General features: G+C 34.9%; 1 protein-coding gene across 2 annotated transcripts in view; it reads right to left on the bottom strand.

Moving 5' to 3' along the window:
• NUP205 (nucleoporin 205) overlaps positions 1 to 20,791 on the bottom strand; it is an 84,340-nt gene that overhangs the window by 33,165 nt on the left and 30,384 nt on the right. For both annotated transcript variants that reach the window (XM_058530739.1, XM_058530735.1), the window contains exons 11-27: positions 19,057 to 19,207; positions 17,818 to 18,023; positions 16,569 to 16,751; positions 15,216 to 15,266; positions 14,417 to 14,626; positions 11,583 to 11,682; positions 11,018 to 11,155; positions 9,727 to 9,916; positions 8,866 to 8,986; positions 7,324 to 7,405; positions 6,873 to 7,037; positions 6,417 to 6,541; positions 3,805 to 3,919; positions 1,936 to 2,085; positions 1,289 to 1,360; positions 777 to 934; positions 171 to 251 (exon numbers count right to left, since the gene is read on the bottom strand). In XM_058530739.1, coding sequence (XP_058386722.1) covers positions 171 to 251; positions 777 to 934; positions 1,289 to 1,360; positions 1,936 to 2,085; positions 3,805 to 3,919; positions 6,417 to 6,541; positions 6,873 to 7,037; positions 7,324 to 7,405; positions 8,866 to 8,986; positions 9,727 to 9,916; positions 11,018 to 11,155; positions 11,583 to 11,682; positions 14,417 to 14,626; positions 15,216 to 15,266; positions 16,569 to 16,751; positions 17,818 to 18,023; positions 19,057 to 19,207 — 2,298 coding nt within the window. The remainder of the gene's footprint in view (positions 1 to 170; positions 252 to 776; positions 935 to 1,288; positions 1,361 to 1,935; positions 2,086 to 3,804; positions 3,920 to 6,416; positions 6,542 to 6,872; positions 7,038 to 7,323; positions 7,406 to 8,865; positions 8,987 to 9,726; positions 9,917 to 11,017; positions 11,156 to 11,582; positions 11,683 to 14,416; positions 14,627 to 15,215; positions 15,267 to 16,568; positions 16,752 to 17,817; positions 18,024 to 19,056; positions 19,208 to 20,791) is intronic.

Below are 20,791 nucleotides of genomic sequence, written 5' to 3'. Positions count from 1 at the left end.
TTCAGTTCAGTTTATACAAGTTATAATGTCAAAAATGAAAGATTCCATTAAAGTGTAATTTTTAAGTACTTTACTAATTAATGAACTACAAGTCAATTTACTGTTTTGTCTTCTAACCAGCAATTTAAGTAGTTAAAAGGTTAAAACTAACATAACTCAACAGGGCTTACCTCCATTAGTAGAGGTCTCTGTCCTATGGCTGCCATACCCTGAAGGGCATTTACTTCAGCTACAAGAACCCTATGAAGAAGCTATATAATATGGAAAAGAGAAGAAAAACAAGACCATTCAGACACTGGTAGAACAATAACACCTAGAAATTACTATAAACTGCCCTGAAGGGAAAATCTCAGATACCTTAATAATGTAACAGTGGCACTGTCCAGTTTCTACTCAAAAACATTAGGTATCCCTACATTCCAGAGAGTGGTACCGAAGAGCCTCTGTGGCAGGTAAGTTAGTACAAATGCCCTGGATAACTTCTTCCTACTAGTGAGGCCATTAATTTACCTGACAGAGAGTTAAAATAGTTAAAACCACTCCACAGTTACAGCTGGGTGAGATGACTACTAAGAGGAAGGTGAGACGGAACCTTTTAAAGAGGTAAAGTTAGTGTGGCCTATTCAGTTTTATTTCCTGGCTCTTTGAAAAATGAAAACCACAGTCCAATAAACCAATATCTCTATCAGGAAACAACAACTGTATGGTTATATTTTTTTCTGACAACTCCAAGTCTGAACCACATGATACTGCAAACACTTTAAAGCAATCCTCACCTTGACGTTGCAGACTGTCTGTCCCCGTAAATTCTTGTGTTCACAGTTGGCAATAACTTGTTCAATCTGGACCCGATCAAAGAAATCCAACTGCAAAGGCTCAGGGATCTCCTGACTGAAGTCAATCGAGTCGAGAATACTTAGAATTTTTCGACGTACTAGAAATAATAAAAAGTAGTTCAATTTTACTTGAGACATTGAAGAGAAGAGCAAACCATTGTACTCAGCTCACTCTCAAAGACAGTACTATGTTCAGAAAGGGCGTTAGTCTAGAAACTGAAGACTCTATTGAAATCTATATTTGATTTTATTTCTAATACATCCATTTACAAGAATATATTTTTCCCATCCTATCATCCTAGTTATTAAAAAACATTTTTTTGGATGACAATCCTTTATATAGCTTGTCTACATCAGTTCAGAATTTGCAGATAGAGGCTTAATAATTATCTCTTGAAATTTTAAGCAATTTAATATATATCTAAAAATTTATTACAAATTCAAAGCTTTACCTTTTGTAGCAGTGTCAAAGTGAAGGAACCCAGAGATGGATCTATTTTCATCTTCTATTCCTCCTTCACCATCTGTTGGAGCATCAATAATGATATATCAGGAAAAAACAACATACTCGTAAAATTTATTTGAAAATAACAAACATAGAGTATTTTATTTCTAGGTCATTGTTTCTAAGTCAAAGAGCCTTTTGCAAATGGACAATAAAAATGCAAAGATGATGAGGACTTACCAACAACATTCATCTAATTCTTTCCATCCCTATGGGATCCACTTCACAACTGTAAAGAGGATAATCAGAACTCCAAAAGAGGCAGGACTCAATCATGCCAATGAGATGATTAGGAAAGTTTATGCTTAATTTGCATGTACAATACATATTAAAATATCTTGAGTCATGCTGGCTCAGTGTGATAAACGCCACTGAATATTTGTGTATATGAATATAGCAAAATGTGGATTCTTCAAAAAATGACAATTATGGGATGATTTTTAAATTTTGTGTTTTAAGGAAAAAAATTCTAAAGGCAGAAAGAACTTGTTTGGCCTACAATCACATACTAAGCACAAGATTCAGATTTGTGCTTACATTCACACACACCAGTCAGCAGCACAATAAAACAAATGCCAACATTCACATGTTCACCTGAGTATGGTTTCACTGGCATGTCATCCAATAAGAGGTGTAGGAGCCTCTGGGTATGTGACCGTTGACGATTCAGAGAAGTTATCCTCAGTTCTATTGAAGCAGTCTTCATCAGCCATGACATTTGGTTCAGCATAGATATTTCATATTCTGGAAATTAAATACATAAGTTTAGTCTTCCAGAATAATAACACAAGATCAGAACATAACTCATCAGACACCTTCCCATGTAAAACTGTCAATAATTTATGAAACTTGGCAACATAGTAATTTATCACTCTGTAAAATTAAAAAATAAAAAAACACAGATGTTAAGGGAGAAAAAATAAGCTAGTATATGTTTATGAAAGATGAGCAAAAGCAAACGAAGAACAAAAGAGAATCAAGTTTCTGTTGCAAGGATAATTTCACACAAATCTACTAAACTCTGAGTCTGTCTTATTTTGACATTAATACAGGAACTTAATACTTAAACCCCAAGCAATTCTCAAATATTTAACTTAAAAAAAAAACTATCATACAGTTTGATTTTTATTTCACAAAACAAATACATTTTTAAAAATTAAAATAAATTTAAATTGCATAATTTTATGATGTCTCAAGATAATCAAGGACAGGGGCCAGCCCCGTGGCTTAGCGGTTAAGTGCGCGCGCTCCGCTGCTGGCGACCCAGGTTCGGATCCCGGGCGCACACAGAGGCACCGCTTCTCCGGCCACGCTGAGCGCGTCCCACATACAGCAACTAGAAGGATGTGCAACTATGACATACAACTATCTACTGGGGCTTTGGGGGGTAAAAAAAAAGATAATCAAGGACATTTGGTTTAACATATAATTAGGTTTGGGAATCACTTACACAATAGAAGTTTTTGAATCTAATATTATTTTAATATGCCTGGCTTTGGAGTCCTAAATTATGAGCATAAACATAAAATTCACCATATACTACTACTACAACTACTACCTAATAATAATAATAATGGGCAAAGCTAGATTGATTTTAAAAAAACAGATACTAGGCATGATATTAACTTTTCTTTCTAATTAGGTATAGAAGAGGGTTTCTTAAAAAGCTTCTTACATAAACAAAATCTTAGGGCTAAAAATAAGATACACTTATTATGAAGTGAAAATTTTTTGTCATTAGATAATTACCAAAGGTCTCTCACACCATCACTCTAAAAAGTAAATTAGAAGCTGATAATTACTAGAAATGGAAATTTATTATGAAATCTGTGAGACTACATTTCTTAAAACACAGAGATGATACAAATAAACTTTAAAAGACTCAATAGACCAACACTGTCTGGATATAATATAAACTCAGAAAATTGTTAAAAACTGATCAAAAAGAAAATTATATAAAGTAGAATCCTATAAAACATAGGTACCTAGGGATAATTGTGTTGGTAAGGTCAATAAACTAAGTTATAAATAGTTTCCACCATAATTAGTTTTCTATTTTTCATTTCAAGACCTGAATTGGTTTCAATATGTACACAAGAAAGAAAAGCAAAACAGACATTTTTATGAAACAATTTTCACTCAAAAAAATCTAAATTTCCAGAATCATCTTATATAAATATTTTCTTATCCCTTCAACATAATTTTTAAATTGTATGTTAGTAAAAGGATCAAATTCCACCCCTGACAGTCTATTTTTAAATAATTTTATGCTAGCAGCTAAAACATCAGGTTTCTCAAGCACAAATTACAAAAGCAACCCTAAGTAACAAAGAAGCAAAATAACAAAATGAGAATAGAATTCCACAAATACTGTAACTGCTACCCCCAAATGTTGTATAAATAGCATTATTCAACATGGACTTTACAAATTCGTTATAATAATAAGGGAAAATAATGTCCTACCTTTGTTAGAAAACGGTAAATGCTGCAACTGAGAAAATAAGAAATCCTGGCTGGTTCTCAAGTATCTCATAGTAGGACCAGATGTATCAGAGCATGCACATAACTGATATATCACCTAAAGGATTACAATAAAATAAGAAAACCCCAAGTCAGTTTTTTTTAATTAAACATGTTAAGATAAAATGTGAACTTAAATCTACTAAGTGGAAACTAAGACCTAACAATAACTCAAGCAAAATGGATAAACACATGTATAAAACAGAAGCTCAGCGTTGTAAGTAAGTAGTCCTTGGCATCCTAATTCAAGAAAATGTATTGAAATATAATTGAAGAGTGCTGATCACATTATTATAGGACTAAACTTGAAATCACCTTCAATATATTTATTATATATATACATATAGTTAATTAACAAGTTTTAGTATTTTGACTATTATTAGTAGCAAATTACTTGAAGTGACTTCTGAAGACCAAGGTTACGTATTCATCAGTTGATGACAATGTGAGGAACAGAGGATCCCTTGCAGGAATCTAACCCTATGTTTTCCCCAGGAGCAACGGGTCAGCGTTCGCTATGACTTTATAAACCAAGTAACGACAACTGACTGTAAATCCATCTAGAAATACATTCTTAAGAAAAATATAAAACAACAAAAGGTAATTAAAGATACTCATTAAAGCAGAATAAAACACCGGTAACAACCTAAGTGTAATTTACATTGTAGTAGCATAAAAAGCTTATGGGGGGTACAAAACTGTATGTCTACTGAATATAACTAAATAATATGTCTACATAAGGAAAAAGATAAGAAGGGAACACAGGGTTAAAACTTAAATAGTTCTGTTGTAGATATGTTTGTCTTTCAAACAGCTTTGATATTGTTTTTGATACTCTATAAATAAAAATTGAAGCTAATACTGAAATTCTCAAAACGAAAATTAGTTATTCATATTAGATGGCAAGTTAAGATACAAGAACAGATTCTCAAACATGTGGGAGAGGCAATGCCGTTAGAGAGAGAAGGACACAAAAGTGTATCCCAAAAGCACAACAAGCCATGTTACAAGGATATGCCCAATATCCTTCCTAGTTCCCAAGGCCAGGTAGGAATTCTCCATCCTAAAAGAGAAGAGAGCAAAGGCACAAGGCTCAGTCTTGACCTCTTCACCCAAAGCCTTGTATTGCTGGATGACTAATGCTCAAATTATTTCTTTTTACTATAATCAGATTTATTTTTAAACTAAAAGCTCTTCTTACAAGTTTACATTATTTTCTGAAGCAGACTAAAGTATAAACCTATAAGTGAAGAAAGTATCTTTTGTAAAAAATGAAGCAGTGCTTCTTGTTAAAATGCAGATTCTGACTCAGCAGGTCTGGAGTGGGGCCTGAGGTTCTGCGCTAACAAGCTCCCAAGAGGCGATGCTGATGATACTGGTCTACATTTGGAGTAGCAACGTAACAGAGCATACGTAATAAAGGGGCAGACTGCTGGTATAGACATGTTTTGTTTGGCCAGTAAAATGTTTTAAAAATCAGAGGCTCTGGCAAACCAGGGCCTGCATTCCAACATGGTAAAAATTAGCAGGGGCTGAGTAGTAGGGCATGTGCTCTCCTGTCTGTCAGATTCTCCGCTCCCTCCCTCTCCCCATCTTTTTGTTTTAAATCTGGCTTCATTCACTTAATTCAATGCCTAACTCTAGCCCAGATGATTAAGTTTATCAATTGCTTCTACCTAAGTATGTCAAATTCTGCAGTACTATACTAATGTTTGTTTCCCCATTAAGGAAGAATTAATTTTGATTCACAGGAAGACCTAGCTGTAATACTGTAAGTGAAGGGCTGTTTGGACAACCAGGGGACAGAAGAAAATAGTAAAGAATTACAAAAAGAAAAACAGGAGAGTAACAGAGAAAAATTTCCAGGTCACTAGAAGTTAATGATGCATTTCCTATCATGAAAAGTGAAGCAGGGTGCCACTTAAATTGAGAAATCAATCGCATCCTATAAAGCCTAGTTCTTAAAATACTTACAAAATGACAAAACAAGCAATAAACACAGTAAAACAAAAGTTCTCATTATAGTGTAAACTTTACACTAATGTGACTTCCTACCACTTTACATATAGCTATAGGGCTGCATAATTCACATGATTCTTAAAAAGTGCTTTCACTTACATCCTTACATTCTCATTTAAGTCTCATAACAGCCCATTTCACAGATTAAAAAACCCAGAGAAGTCTCACGGCATGCCCAAGGTGACTTAGCTGGTTAAGGGGCAGAAATGGGAACCAGAGGTCTTCTGACCCAAATCCACTACTCTCTCTACCAAAAAGAAACAACTTGAAATACAGCATCATTGGAAAGTTTCTAAATTATCTAGTCAAATCCAATTTCCCTCATTTTTCAGGAGATCAACATATAGGATCTGTAGATCAATCACATCTTGAGGTTTGTGCTTTATGATTTTTATCCATAAATGAAAGACTGGTCAAACTACTAAATGAACTCATTTCAACTCAGTCTTACTGTTATACTTTCATATCTGTGGTGTATTGAAGCCTTTAGTTAAGTTTCTTCTATTAAGTGCTACAGAGTGCAGCCTTCTCTATACCTGGTAACATAGCTCAGCGAGTTGAGGAGATTCTCTCACTGCCACCGGGCCTGTTCTCCCTTCAGTTCCTTTCTCCAGGATGTTTAAGATGGCATGAAGGCACGTCCGAGGGCAACCTAACACTCCTATGTGAAATCAAAAGGAAATTCAACTTTTCTTTTAAAATTTCTGCATTAAAAACCTTAAAATACCTTTATAAAAGTTAAATTCCATAAATATATGCTCTACTGTAAACACTCTTTCAAATATTAATATAGAAAATTGATAAATACTAATTTTCTAAGGCTTAGTTTGTCCAGACTTGATCTAAGTCCTAAAGATTGACCCATCACATTACCTTTCGTATGTTCTTTCTTTCTTTCAGTTAATTATCCCATGAGCCAAGAATTCAATAAATGACCATTTAGTTACATAAATATGAAAAGAAATAAATTCCCATGTGTCTTATGGCTATACCTGGATCTTGTAGGTTTGTGGTACTGACAGGTTTCTTCAATTCAAAGCCCAATAGGTAGAGAGCAAGATTGGGTGGATTGCGTTCCAGAGAGGTGATGAGAAGATTCAAGATGTGGATTCTTGTTTCATGACGGATTCCAGCTAATTTCTTTTCAAGTTCTGATCCTTAATGTGGAAATCACAAAACAAAATTACAAAACAATAAAAAGTTAACATAAGTCAAATTTAAAAATATAAAACTTGTATTCCAAACCTCCATGTTCTCTTTAGTTTCAGTTTGCCTAATTAGCCATTACATTGACTTCAGATTTAAGGTGTTTCCCAAAAGTCTTACACAGTTACGCTCGCAAATTCTCAAATTTCTCTTACATCACCATTAGACAGTTAACAGTTCTCTTTATATTAAGCATTTACATACAGTAAAAAATATACATGTTAATCTAAGACATACCTTCTTCTAGACGTACAAATTCTTCTGTATCTTCACTATCCAAACACTCCACAAATCCAGCCATCAGCTTCTGACTTACACTCTGAAGTCATACAAAGATTTTAAAAATGACAAATTATAAAAAGTTTCTAAATATTAGAGAAACTGATAAATAAGATATATATTTATAAATATTTATCTGTAAAGAAAAAAGGCAAATCTGCTCCAAGTAAAGTATTTAGGTTTCAGTTAGATTTTCAATAGAAACTCAGTTCCTTAAACTGCCATTAAGTTAGCTCTCCGTAGAAATAATTAAATAAAAATTTTACAATTTATTGGTTTCGAAACTCATTTCCCTAATTTTCTTTCCCAAAGAATCAAATTAGTTTTTTAAAAAAATAACATGAAATTGCCATTTCATGACCTCTTCATTATATAATCAATGCTATGGGATCTTAACTAAAAAAATAAAATTCTCATCTTCTCTCTTTAGAAATGTATTACTTATCACCAGTTTTATATTTCTGGACTGAGAGATTAGATACTACTCAATCTCCTTAAGAAATCCAGCAGGATGCTAAAATTGGTAATAGTAATTCATCCTCAAATGAATGCCAGTGAACTGAAAATCTTCACCTTCAACATCCCCTGATTATCATATGGTTTCACGAACCTCATCCAAAAACCAGATTAGACATCTGTATTTTACTATAAACAGTAGTTCTCAACCTGGGTGATACTGCCACTCCAGAGGGCACCTAGAAATATGTGGGGGTATTTTGAGTTGTCACAACTAGAGGTTACTACTGACAGATGGTGGTAGGGGACCAGGGATGCTAAGAGTCCTGCAACGTGAGGGACAGTTACACACAAAATGAAGTCCCACCCAAAATGCCAGGAGAGTTCCTGTTTCAAAACACTGTGAAGCAGTACACAACAAAATTCTTCAACTAGCTAAAGCAGTGATTTCCAACACAAAGATACAATGGGACAAATGTCTATAAACAGAAAAAAAAAATAGATTCTCCAATTGTGGCTATTCAATAAATAAAAAGAGACTACAAATTGAATTGAAAGAGGAACATCTAAAAACTCTACAGTGTCATATCAAGTAAAGTGACACAAATGTGGGCTACCAGAAAGCCACAGAAGTAGACAACTTACAACAATGAGACACATTCAGAATTGCAGAGGGTCACTCAGAACATAGGCAACTGACAGAGAGTGAAACAAAGGACACACAAAACAAACAGAAGTTGCACTTATAAACCTAATCACTTTTAATTTGCTAAGAGCAGCAACAGTCTCATTAGGCCATACAGTCACATACTATAGTATACACAGTATAATCACATCCTATCGTATATGTAGCATTACTGTGAACGGTATTATCTTCAAATACAAATCACAGCCCAGTATGTGGGTAGGTTTTCACCCATCACATAGAAATATACTTATTCTCAGAGAATTTTTCCACAAACAAGATAAGATTCCTCCACAGTCATTGTGACTTCTGTATGTACTCAGAATGCACCAAAACACAACAACAACAAAATCAGTTACCTGGTCATGCGTGAAATCTCCAACCAACTTTATCTGAATATTGGAGTTGCAAGAGATACAGCAGAGGATCTTGGCACTTTCAAAAGCCAATTCCGGATTAGTATTGCCATGATAGAGGTATCTTTAAAACAAGAAAACATTTGAGAAACAATGTGATGAAACTTTTGGCTTCTCACTGTTCTCATTAAAGAACATTTAGAACCAGGGCTTCTTCTACCCATAAGCACTTTTGGATAAATTAGACAAACGTTTCCCCTTCTAACTAGATACACCCTATTATGAGTTGAATCATGTTCCTCCAAAATTCATATGTTGATATCTGAACCCACAGTAACTTTATTTGGAAGTAAGGTCTTTGGAGATGTAGTCAATCAAGTTAAGATGAGGTCATTAGGGAGGGCCCTCATCCAGTGACTGGAGTCCTTGTAAAAAGAGGAAATTTGGACACAGACACACACACACACAGGGAGAATGCCATGTGAAGCTGAAGAGATCAGGATGATGCTTCTACAAGTCATGGAACACCAAACATAGCTAGCAAACCACCAGAAGCTAGGATATATACAGTAAAAAGTTTGCTCCCCAGCCCTATCCTCCGTATCATCCAAACATCCAATTTCCCTACAGAAGACAAACAATATTATGTCATTTTATACTTAGAAATGTTTAGGACATAGAACAAATTAGGAAGAAGAAAAGAAACTGTAAGGTTCAGAGGAGCTAGAGAAGGCAAGAACAAAATGAGCTCCCCCCTCTCCCCCAAAAAAGTGGTGCATTAGGGATCTGACTAGATTTGGAAACCAAAGCTAGAATGCCCCTCTGATTCACTTCATCATTTTTCTACCTACAAATGTAACTTACCTGGCAATATTCACCACGTTATCTGCCTTCTTAGTTCTGGGATTGATTCCCTGCAGCAGCTGTTCTAAAGGAGAGACTATTAGAGCCAGCTGACTCTCTCTCAGAAGATCCATAAAGAGATTTTCCTTCTGCAGAGTAAGATTGAGAAGTGCAAGGCAATGCTGTACTGCTTTCTCCAAGTGTTTCTTCCCTATACACCAGAAATTGAAGTTAGAAAGTCCTACATGAATCTTAGAAACTCACAGTCAATTCTTAGGAAAGCAAGATAAAAGACAAGTTCTAGGTTCAAAAAGCCCTCAAGTTTTCCAACTCTCAGCAGCAACTTCACAAAACTGCTCAACCACGCAAGTCATGATTACTTTTATGCAATGGCTTCTCAATTATTTTTCCTGTATTTTTTCCCTCATTATTTAGAGCAATGGTTCTCAGATGGGGGTGATTTTGGCCCTAAAGGATATTTAGCAATGTCTAGAGACACTTTTGGTTGTCACAACTGGGGAAGTGCTACAGGCATCTTGTGGGTAGAGGCCTACAATGCACAGGATGGCCCCCACAACAAAGAGTTATTCGGCCCAAAATGTCAATGGTGTCTAGGCTGAGGAACTGATTTAGAGTAATACATACACATTGTGGAAAATCTGGAAAATAAAGAAGCCAAAAATATAAACAAGGATCACTTATAATCCCACCATTCAAATTTAAAATACGTGGGTTCTGGAGCCTAACTGCTAGGTTCAAATCAAGCCCTGACACTTACTGGGGAAAGATATGAAAACTTTGTGCATCAATTTCCTTATTTATTAACTAGAAATAATAATATTTATCACATAGGGCTTTTGTACAGATTAAATGCATTAATACATATAATGTGCTTTTAAAGGAACCAAATGCATAGTAAGCACTCAATAAATGATAATAATTAGTAGTAATAATGATATTATATGAGATTTATTGAACACTAGGCACCAGGCTTTTACAAATACTATATGGAAAACAAAACAAGAAGTACTTTAGATTTAAATGTAGGCATGTTAAAGTGAAAGAAAGATAATTATAATTATCTATAAAAGACCCTGCACTGAGAAAGTTAGAGCGAGAGTCTCTGTACTTCAGTATGTTTCACTTTTAATATACTTTCATTTTATGACTCACTGAAAATAGCACTGTAGACACAGAGAGAGGCTCTTACGGTGAGAAACAGCTTCAGAGATCATTTATTTCAAACCTTCAGTTTACAGAAGATGAAAATATCAAATCTGTTTTCAAGACATGAAGACATTCAGGCACATACCAGGGAAAGGGGCATAGGTATCAAGCTGCTTCACACCTTCTTCCAGTAAACTCAGAGCAAGCTCCAACATTGGTGACTCATTCAGAAGATGATACATCAGACTAAATCCTGGTGGTTTATAGGCTATGATTTCTTCTCCTAAATAGAACATAACATAGTCCAAGAGACGGTGAATTAGTATTTTTGTCACATCGTTGATTTATATGAAATGTATGAGACTTGAAAATTAAACAGAAGGCAAGTTTCAATTTAGAGACAATGATACAAACTGTATATACAGTGGTAATTCCCAAAAGGGCTGATCTGCTCATAGCAGTCAGTCACCTTATTATATGTTAACTCATTAAAGAATCTATAAGGCGGTGTCCTTTGTCTTTCACTCAGTAAAATTTTACTTTATTTTCTCTTGCTCAGAACAATTAAAATGACTAAAACAATATAACAGAAAAGATTAAATTCTAATTTATAAATTTAGAAATAATTTATATCTCACATATAATTTATAAATTATAAATAGCTTTATCAAGAGCTGACACCTTGTTTGAAAGTAATAGAATTAAATTACCTTGTAGTTCCACAAACTGGTCTACAAAATCTTCAAGTTGAGGCTCATAATCTCTGAGTAATTTATAAAACACCTCCAAAACAACCTCAGCAACTTCCCACTAGAGAAAGATACAAATATTTCAGTAACAATAAAATAGTTCAAGGTGACAGCCTTGCTAGGCTTTTTATTCCTCCCACTTTTATCCAGAAAATGAGTGAGGTCTCTTGTCTACTTTATTAATTTATGATAAGAAATCATATAGAAATAGAAATCCCAATTCATTTTGTTTTGTTTTGCTAAAGGATAACGTATTGGCTAATTTTTCAAGGTAAAATATTTATAAAAGCATTACTCTAAAACATTTCTATAGCAGATATTTGGGCTTCAGTAACAAATCTAAAGCACTTAGTATCTAGTCATATTCAATTTATAATTAAAAAGCACTAGATTTGGACACTTCTCCAAAGGGTCAAATATTTCATAATTATCTCTAAGAATCTCAGCTGGAAATGATCTGAGCCCTCATCTCATCTAATCACCCTTATTTCACAGGTGAAGCAAGTGAAGCTCAGAGCAGTGAATGATTCCCCAAGACTGTTAAGCTTGGCAGCAAATGTGCTAGAAGTCAAGCACTGGTCTTTTAATTCCCAGAACAGTCTTCTATCCCATGGCTCTAGCCAAAGAAGTTAAGAAGACAATCACTGGCAGGCTTGCCCCAGATGACCCCATTATCACTTCTTTGTTAAAAATATTTTTAAAAGCTATGTAACAACAGGGAAAAATATTTATGCCAAAGGAAATATATACAAATGTACAGAGAGTGAAATTAAAACTTTGCTTAAAAAATCCATTGCACAGGATTTTAATAAGGCTGAGTTTGGTAACTGTAGACAGGGTGGTTTTTAAAGTTATTTTAAAATCATCATTTACATTGCAGATAATTTTATGAAGGCTGACTTTGGGAATTGGGATTATACAGTGATTTTTCAATTATGAACTTTTCTATACTTTCCAAAATTTTCAAGATAATTTAAATAAAAAAGGCTGCTCACTACAAAATATTGGATTTTAGGGTTGATAAATATACACACTGCCTCTAACACTTGTTATTTATCTCAATGCAAAGCACTGTTTTTGTGAAAAGCTAGTGCTCCAAAATATAGTGATATAAGTTAAACCTGAAGAAGACTTTCAAGTGAAATAAATTTACAAAATTGAGGGAGAATTTCTTAGAGTAAATATGTCAGGGTGGAACTGAAATCACTGGTAGCCAGGGAAAGCAGCAGCACTTGAAATATAGATATGCATGGGTGAAAAATAATAACACCGGGAAAGAACATGATGACTGAACCTCTAAACACTTAGGTCATAATGACCTTTTTAAGAAAAGATAAATAAGATATTTAAAACAAATGCAAAAGAGTATCAGAACATTTTGAAAAGGTTGCAATTATCAGCATCCATTATTCATCTGAAATGACTTATTAATAAGGCATGATTGCTGTTATTGTTTTCACCCAATAAGGAGATATATGTTAATGAGGCTTAAATAAAATAAAATAAAATGTATACCCCCTCAGTGTTTATTTTTACTACACGAGAAGCAAAAATTATAAAGCAATTGACAAAAAATGAACTTTAGTTATTTGGGACTATATATTAGAAATGAACTATGTCCAATGATAGGGCAATGAATAAATAAACTATGTTAGATGCAAGTAATGATTATGTAGTCACTAAAAAGATTGGTTTCAAAGAATCTTTAATAGCTTGAAAAAAAATCTTCATGATACTATGTTTAGTGGCCAAAAAGGGATACAAATTAATGTAACTAATTATCTCAATTTAAGTATATATCCATAGGAAAAAGACTAGAAATAGTTATCCTTCCTTTGGCAACAGGATTATGAGTGATATAATTTCTTCTTATATTTTTCTATATTTTCCTAATTGTCCCAAATTAGCACAAACTAAATTATTTTTATAATCACTAATACAACAAATAAACCCCACAGGTTCAAAAACAGTAAACTATAAAAATAGAGCAGAAATGTCTCTACAAGATACATCTAAGGGTATTCTGTGAGGCAATGAACAGTATTATAGACTAAAGTGAATTACAGCAGAACCTGGAAGGGTCTCTTACATAGCTTAGTGGTTATGAGCTTGGATCTGGAATCAGAGTCCTAGGTTCAAATCCTGGTCCTGGACCTTAGGCAAGTTCCTTAACCTTGCTAAGCCTCCATCTGTAAAACGGGAATATTAATAGTACCTGCCTCACGGTAATATTGGAATTACATAAGATGATATATACGATAAGCTCAGTTGTGAGTGTGTTGCAACCAGAGCAAATATGTACACAAATGTCAGTGCTCCCTCAGCCTCTATCCATGGCATCCATACCTAATAGATCATAGTATGCTTTCCACTAAGGCAAGACTCCACAACCCAGAAGTGCTCTAATCAACAGAAACTGGTGTGCAAGTTTAAATTTATTTCGATCCCTACCCTAACCTAAATCATCCCAATAAAGGATAGTGTTTCCAACTGACAAAGGTGTAACATTTTTGGTTCAATTTTGGTCAAAATTTGTTCAATTAAGGATCTGAATGACTATGAATTCATATCAATTAAATTACTGATCACTAAAAAAGTCAGTGCTTTCGTTTTAATGCCCAAATTTGTGTTTTTAATACATATTAACTAATCAGACCATGGACATTTCAGTATTAAGACTATGAATTTTACTAGCTTTCAAAAGCTAAAATGAATTTATAGCATCTTATACTTTTGATGAAAGAAAAAGCAGCAATAAATGAATAAGGAGAAAAAAGTTTTTCTCTGAACACAACCTTTTCAGCTGCTCTCCGGTAAGCTCTTGTGCGGAATCGGAGAAACACAGAATCTCTAAGGAATTGCAAATAAGGGTCAAAGCCAGGGGGCCGGAGTCCAGCGCCCAAATTAGAAGGAAATGAGCTCTCCACCAGGGTACTAATAAGCTGGCAAAAGGCCCGAGTCAATGGGTATTCTTCACACCGGGATTCTATTTCATTTAGTTCAACCTTCCAAAGAAAAATAAAGAAAATTTAGTAATATAAAACTATCAGCTATAAAGTGCAAAGTGTTTTGCAGACATTAACTCATTAATATTACTAATGACATCACACCAAAAGACACTTAACAGATATTACCATTTTTCATTTAGAGGAAAAGACACAAACGTATTATATGAATCTAGATCAATCAGATGGAAGAATTTCAAATTCCCACATATTGTTCCCAACTTGGAATTAAAAATAGAAATCTTAAATGGTTCTTTACAAAAGAGAGAGGGAGCACAGAGAGAGAAGAAACTAAAACAAGTAAATTCATACTTCATTTGACCCAAATAACCTAATTAAATTGAGTTCAAACCAAACTTTCAGTTTGGATGGCTGCCACATATCCTTTTCCAACTCTGAAACCTAAAGTATTTTGGTTCTTTTCATAAAAAGTTTCATTTCCATTTCAACACTGACCAGAAAACCCTTCAAATGAAAATATGTTAAATTTGAAAATTACAGGAACTTAATAGGGTAAGAATAATTTTTCTTAGTCTTTATATCATGTGACTGTATGACTATAGCATTTAAACTAAAAGGAAAACTTTACCTCAATACCAATAGCTTGCCTCTGGCTTGGAACCCTTACGGTCTGCAGTATCTTAAAATAATAAGAATTAGATGTTAGGAGCATTCCTCATTCATCAATGAAAAGTAGTGGCTTTGCAATATAATAGTCATGTACCTCACACACCACATCCATACATCTTATAACGTCGATCAGAAATGACAAGTGAGAAGTCTTTGATGGGGCCGGCCCTGTGGCTTAGCGGTTAAGTGCGTGCACTCCGCTGCTGGCAGCCGGGGTTCGGATCCCGGGCGCGCACTGACGCACCGCTTCTCTGGCCATGGTGAGGCCGCATCCCACATACAGCAACTAGAAGGATGTGCAACTATGACATACAACTATCTACTGGGGCTTTGGGGGGAAAATAAATAAATTAAAAAAAAAAAAAAAAAAAAGGGCCGGCCCCGTGGCTGATCGGTTAAGTGCACGCGCTCTGCCGCTGGCGGCCTGGGTTCGGATCCCGGGCGCGCACCGACGCACTGCTTCTCTGGCCATGCTGAGGCCACGTCCCACATACAGCAACTAGAAGGTTGTGCAGCTATGATATACAACTATCTACTGGGGCTTTGGGGGAAAAATAAATAAATAAAAATTTAAAAAAAAAAAAAAAGAAGTCTTTGATGGACTTTCATTAGCAATTGTGTCAGGTTCAGGCAGAACTTCTAATTATCCAGGCTTCAGAAAACTGGTAATTTTTAAGCGTACACAGGATGTGTTTTCAGTAAATTTCCTCTCAGATATGCTAGAAATGAATCTTACAAGGATTTATGGGATGAAATCTCACCAGCGTTCAAGGCACTGGTCTCTTTACAACCAGCCCTACTGTTGGCACCAGAAAACCAAGAAGTAAATTTGTTAAGAACAGGTTTCTTATGTGGCCAGAAGTTCTGAGTGAAGATGTTCTGTCCTGACCTTGGGAGGGGCATAAGTAGTCTGCGGCATAATTAATTATACTTAATGTCATGTTACTTAACTCTCTTGCAAGTTAAGAATATACTATACTAATATACTACAGATGACTTGCGAAGGCTTATATCAGCCTGTTCTCAAAGAGAGAGTTGAGGAATTCTGCCCATTTATTAATATCTTATAGACACTGGAAAACAAAGTTTTAAGAGAAGAACCAATCTCCAGTAACTAATGAAGCTGTCAACTGATCCAAGAGAAAAACCCAAGCCTATTAGTTTCTGATGCTATGCTCAGTACCAACACCTTAACTTCCTAAGTGGGAAGTTCATGGTCTACTATAAGTTTCAAATTGGATGCTCTTGCTTCTATTATCAAGTCTCACTTTCCAAACTGTAATAATAACCATAAGAGAGCTCATAATACTACCTGAGTATATTCCAACGACTGCCAGAGGGAAGCAGCAATTTCAGGAGATTTTCCAAAAGCTGCAAGTGTCTTCAGTAGTTCGGCTTTTAGAACAGGGGGAATACTGCATTGCAGGAGTCCCAGAATCACCACAACAGGGGTCCACTGAGGATGTTCACAGAGTGCCAGGCGAGCATTTTCACTCTGAGAATTGAACACAAAAAGGACAAGAGAGACTTTCGTTTTTAAAAGCTAAGAAAAATGACCAACAATCATCTCAATTGCTAGCACTTATCCTGAGTATTCACAGACTTAATACATACTAAAACAAAGATAAGCCTATGGCTTACACTTGAATTCCACCAGTGGATCAAATCAGCTCACTAGCTCAGTCAATGTAAAGAAAGGAGGAGAAACAGCCTTTGTAGAATTACTTTTACAGCTCTAAGCATGGAAAATAATACATACAAACAGAGATAAATGGTCTGCCACATAAATCTTACCTAGGCACTTTAAATCCTTTCTGCAACAATATAATATATTTTACCATAATATAATATATGAATGAATACTTTGTCCTTTTCTGAGAAAAAAATGAAGAGATATATACATACACATATGGTACCAAGTATTACTCCATTTTAATTCAATGAGAAATAATTACTAACTTTATGTTTTGATGTATAATAATGTTAAGCATTATTGGAGAAACCAAAAAGTCCTTCAGGGAGAATGTCAGACTGAGCAACTTATCTTTGCTCCAGTGAACAAGAGAAACAACTAGAAGAGATTTCTGAGCAAGGAAATTATTTAAGGAAAATAATGTTTTTCACAAAGACTAATTCGGTAGTGGCGGGTAAAATGTTTGGCGTAAGAAGAGAAAAAAAGTAATTCAGTAGATAATTTTTATTTTTAATTAAAATATTCTTTATGTATACAACACACCAACACACACACACACATATATCCACACCTATCCTAGGAAATCTTGCACATCCAACAACTGATTCTTATTTGCCCTTCTGACTATGTTCTTTCAAGCTTAGGCTACTATTTCCACACAAGCTTATGGCACTGAGCAGGGGCTACCATAATTATACCCTCTAAAGGTGAAGAAACAAAGAGCTTAAGAACAGAATGCTAAATATATGCCAAATTTATCACTCATAGACTTGAAGCATTACAAGAAAACTTGGGGGCTCCTTAAAATGCCACTGTGCTGGAATACAAATAAAGTTATACTCTCTCATGCTGTGGATGAGTTACCTACCCAAGTAATGATGGTAGATGTGAGCTGTAAAAAAGCAATCAATCCATCTTGCTCCTTCTGGGTGATGCCACGCGAAGGAAGGTGACGGTACTGGACACTATCCGCACTCGGAAGATCCTTCCGGAGGTGTTCATGGTAAAGCATTAAGGAGTGAAAGAAATGTTCCCAGGAAACAGGACTGCCGCCTGCTCCCTGAATATTTTCAACTGTAAAGAAACACAGCACAGAATTTTCTTTCAAAAATGTCTAAGCAGTTGCTTGGAAATGGAGGGAGAAAATAAATTTAAAACAATAAACTTTGTTTGCCTTTGTCCTAGATAAGCAGTGTGTTGAAAATGGATTAATTTTTCCCTAGGGCTAAGAATGGGTGGTGCCTATGTAAGTGCAAAGGCAAATTACTTTGAATATCAGTTACCTACTTCACATCCAGGAGAGTTCTCTGTGTTGTCATGTAACTATACAGCGCTGCTTTTCCTGATGAATTATTCCAAATGTTGAGCTTAAATTCCCAAAGAGACAGAACTACAGTCTAGATTTGTAAATTACACTACTCCCTTACATACCAAGCACTGGGAGCAAAACCATAGCATACAAGACAAGCAAGCCCTGATAGAGTAGTTAAAACACTGGCCTAGGAGCCATCTCAGTTCCAACCATGGCTCCCCAGTTACTTGTGACCGTGGGTAAATTACTTAACTTCTCTAAACCTGTTTCCCCACTCCCCATTTTTACAGTTTCACGTAAAAATGAAAGTAATAATATCTACCTAACAAAGCAGATGTGTAATAAATATTTCTTTCTCTTCCTTTTTGCAGTATTTTTGCTTTAATTAGATTGAAGTCTGAAAATTAAATGAGATTAGGAGAGGGTCCAGAGAAAAACTAAAGAACAGAAATTTAGAAAACAAGTACATCTGAAGATAAAGAAATAAAACTTATGTGGCAAGGGTATATATATTTTGCTTGAAGCACCAGATGTGTTCTTGAAAATTTATATATATTAATTCTGATTTCTTTAACTAAACTGTATTTTATAAAGCAGATAGTAAAATTCCCCAGCCTGTGAGACCATAATCAAGACATCACTATACATAAAGCCACCAGTGTGCTTCTTTCCCTGTTATGGAAATAAATTATGCCCCTGGTAGAATCTAGCACACATAACCGATATTCTTTAATAGGAGGATAGTGAACGTAAGAATGTCACAACAAGTTTAGACAACATCCAGATTTTTCTTACCATGACTACTACCATTGACTTTGAGCAGGCTAAAACAGTAGTGGGCACACTGGGGCCCATTGGCCAATCCCTGGAGCATTTTCAAATAAGGGATATAAATAGTCGGAGGCAACAGGTCACCCATTTGCCTAACAAACTTGGACAAGACAACCTGAAACAGAGAAAAACCAATAGTTTACATAAAGCATATCGTAACTTTAAACCAACATGGACTAACTAATAAAGACTACATATGAACTAAAACTAATTAAGTGCTCTAATTTAACTCCCCCCAAAGACAAAATAATCTGGTATTCTATGTATAAAAAATTGCATTTTCAAGCCTGTCATTAGCAACTTAATGCAATTATAGAATAATATCTTTGTGAACAAAAAGTACATTTTTTTCAAAACATCTCAGTGTCACAGAACATAAGACTACTCACATTCTAACTATGTAAAACAACTGAAGAAATATACTTGTCTAAAATTAACCAGCAAATTCAAAGATACACTTAGAACGCAGAGTTCCTAAATCCCAGTCAAATTTAGTATGAAGAACCCGAAGAAATTTGAAAGAATTTTTTGTGTGTGTGTGTGAGGAAGATCAACCCTGAGCTAACATCCATGCCAATCCTCCTCTTTTTGCTGACGAAGACTGGCCCTGGGCTAACATCTGTGCCGATCTTCCTCCACTTTACGTGGGACGCCGCCACAGCATGGCCTGACAAGCGGTACGTCGGTGCACGCCCGGGATATGAATCCGGGCCGCCAGCAGCAGACTACACGCACTTAACCGCTATGCCAGGGGGCTGGCCCTTTGAAAGAATTTTTGATGGTAACCTATTCTGTTTTGTGTTCTCGCCAATACCATCGTTCTGTAAGTCTACTTCTTAGTTCTTCCTTTTCTCTTACTTATGCCTTGAATCTATTATCAACAACTAAAAATATTATTCAGACTAATTAGTTAGAACTCAGAACTGAAAATGTAACATCTCTGGGAATTCTTGTTAAATCTATTAAGTATAACAATAGTTTTGTGATTATATAGAAAAATATCCTTATTTTTAAGATATTAACTTAACCAATGAGAGGTAAAATGTCATGCTCTCTATAATTTACTTTAAAATGCCTCAGCAAAATAAAAGTAGTAGAAATAACAGTAGTAGAAGAAGCAAACATGGCAAGATGTTAAAAGCTGTTAAATTAAGATGTTGGTTGATCATTATAACTATTCTCTCTTCCATATGTTTGAAAATTTTCATAATAAGAGTGGTTTTTTTATTCTTTAAAAATTTTTAATATATCTTTCTCCAAAACATTTTTTTAAATGGGGGACTCAAGTGTAAGAAATACACTAAAAAAAAAAAGTGTCTAATCTTAGACACTAGCATAAGAGAAAATTATACAGCATGAAAGCTTCTAGAACAGAAAATCCCAAAAAGATGAAGACAGATATGGTAATCCATCTTATTTGCTACTACATACTATCATTCAGTCAACGCGGGATAGAAAATGGACTTTTACCCACATTATCTACAGACTCAGAGGCATTTTTTCATCAGTTAGAACGCCTAAGACTTTTCCTTTATTTCTTGTACCTCTTCTATCTCCCCCAACTTGCCAAGAATAATGTATAGTACTTATTGACATGCCTGTAGAGAACAGACTAACGCTAATAAATACTAATAAAATTCAAATAAGTGACTCAGAAGGAGAGTAGACACTTTTCTGTCTCTAATGATTCAACATATAA

Source organism: Diceros bicornis, chromosome 3 (assembly GCF_020826845.1).
Source record: "Diceros bicornis minor isolate mBicDic1 chromosome 3, mDicBic1.mat.cur, whole genome shotgun sequence".
NCBI lineage: Eukaryota > Metazoa > Chordata > Mammalia > Perissodactyla > Rhinocerotidae > Diceros > Diceros bicornis.
Note: the sequence above shows the minus strand (reverse complement) of the source record. Positions and strands in the feature narration are given on the sequence as shown.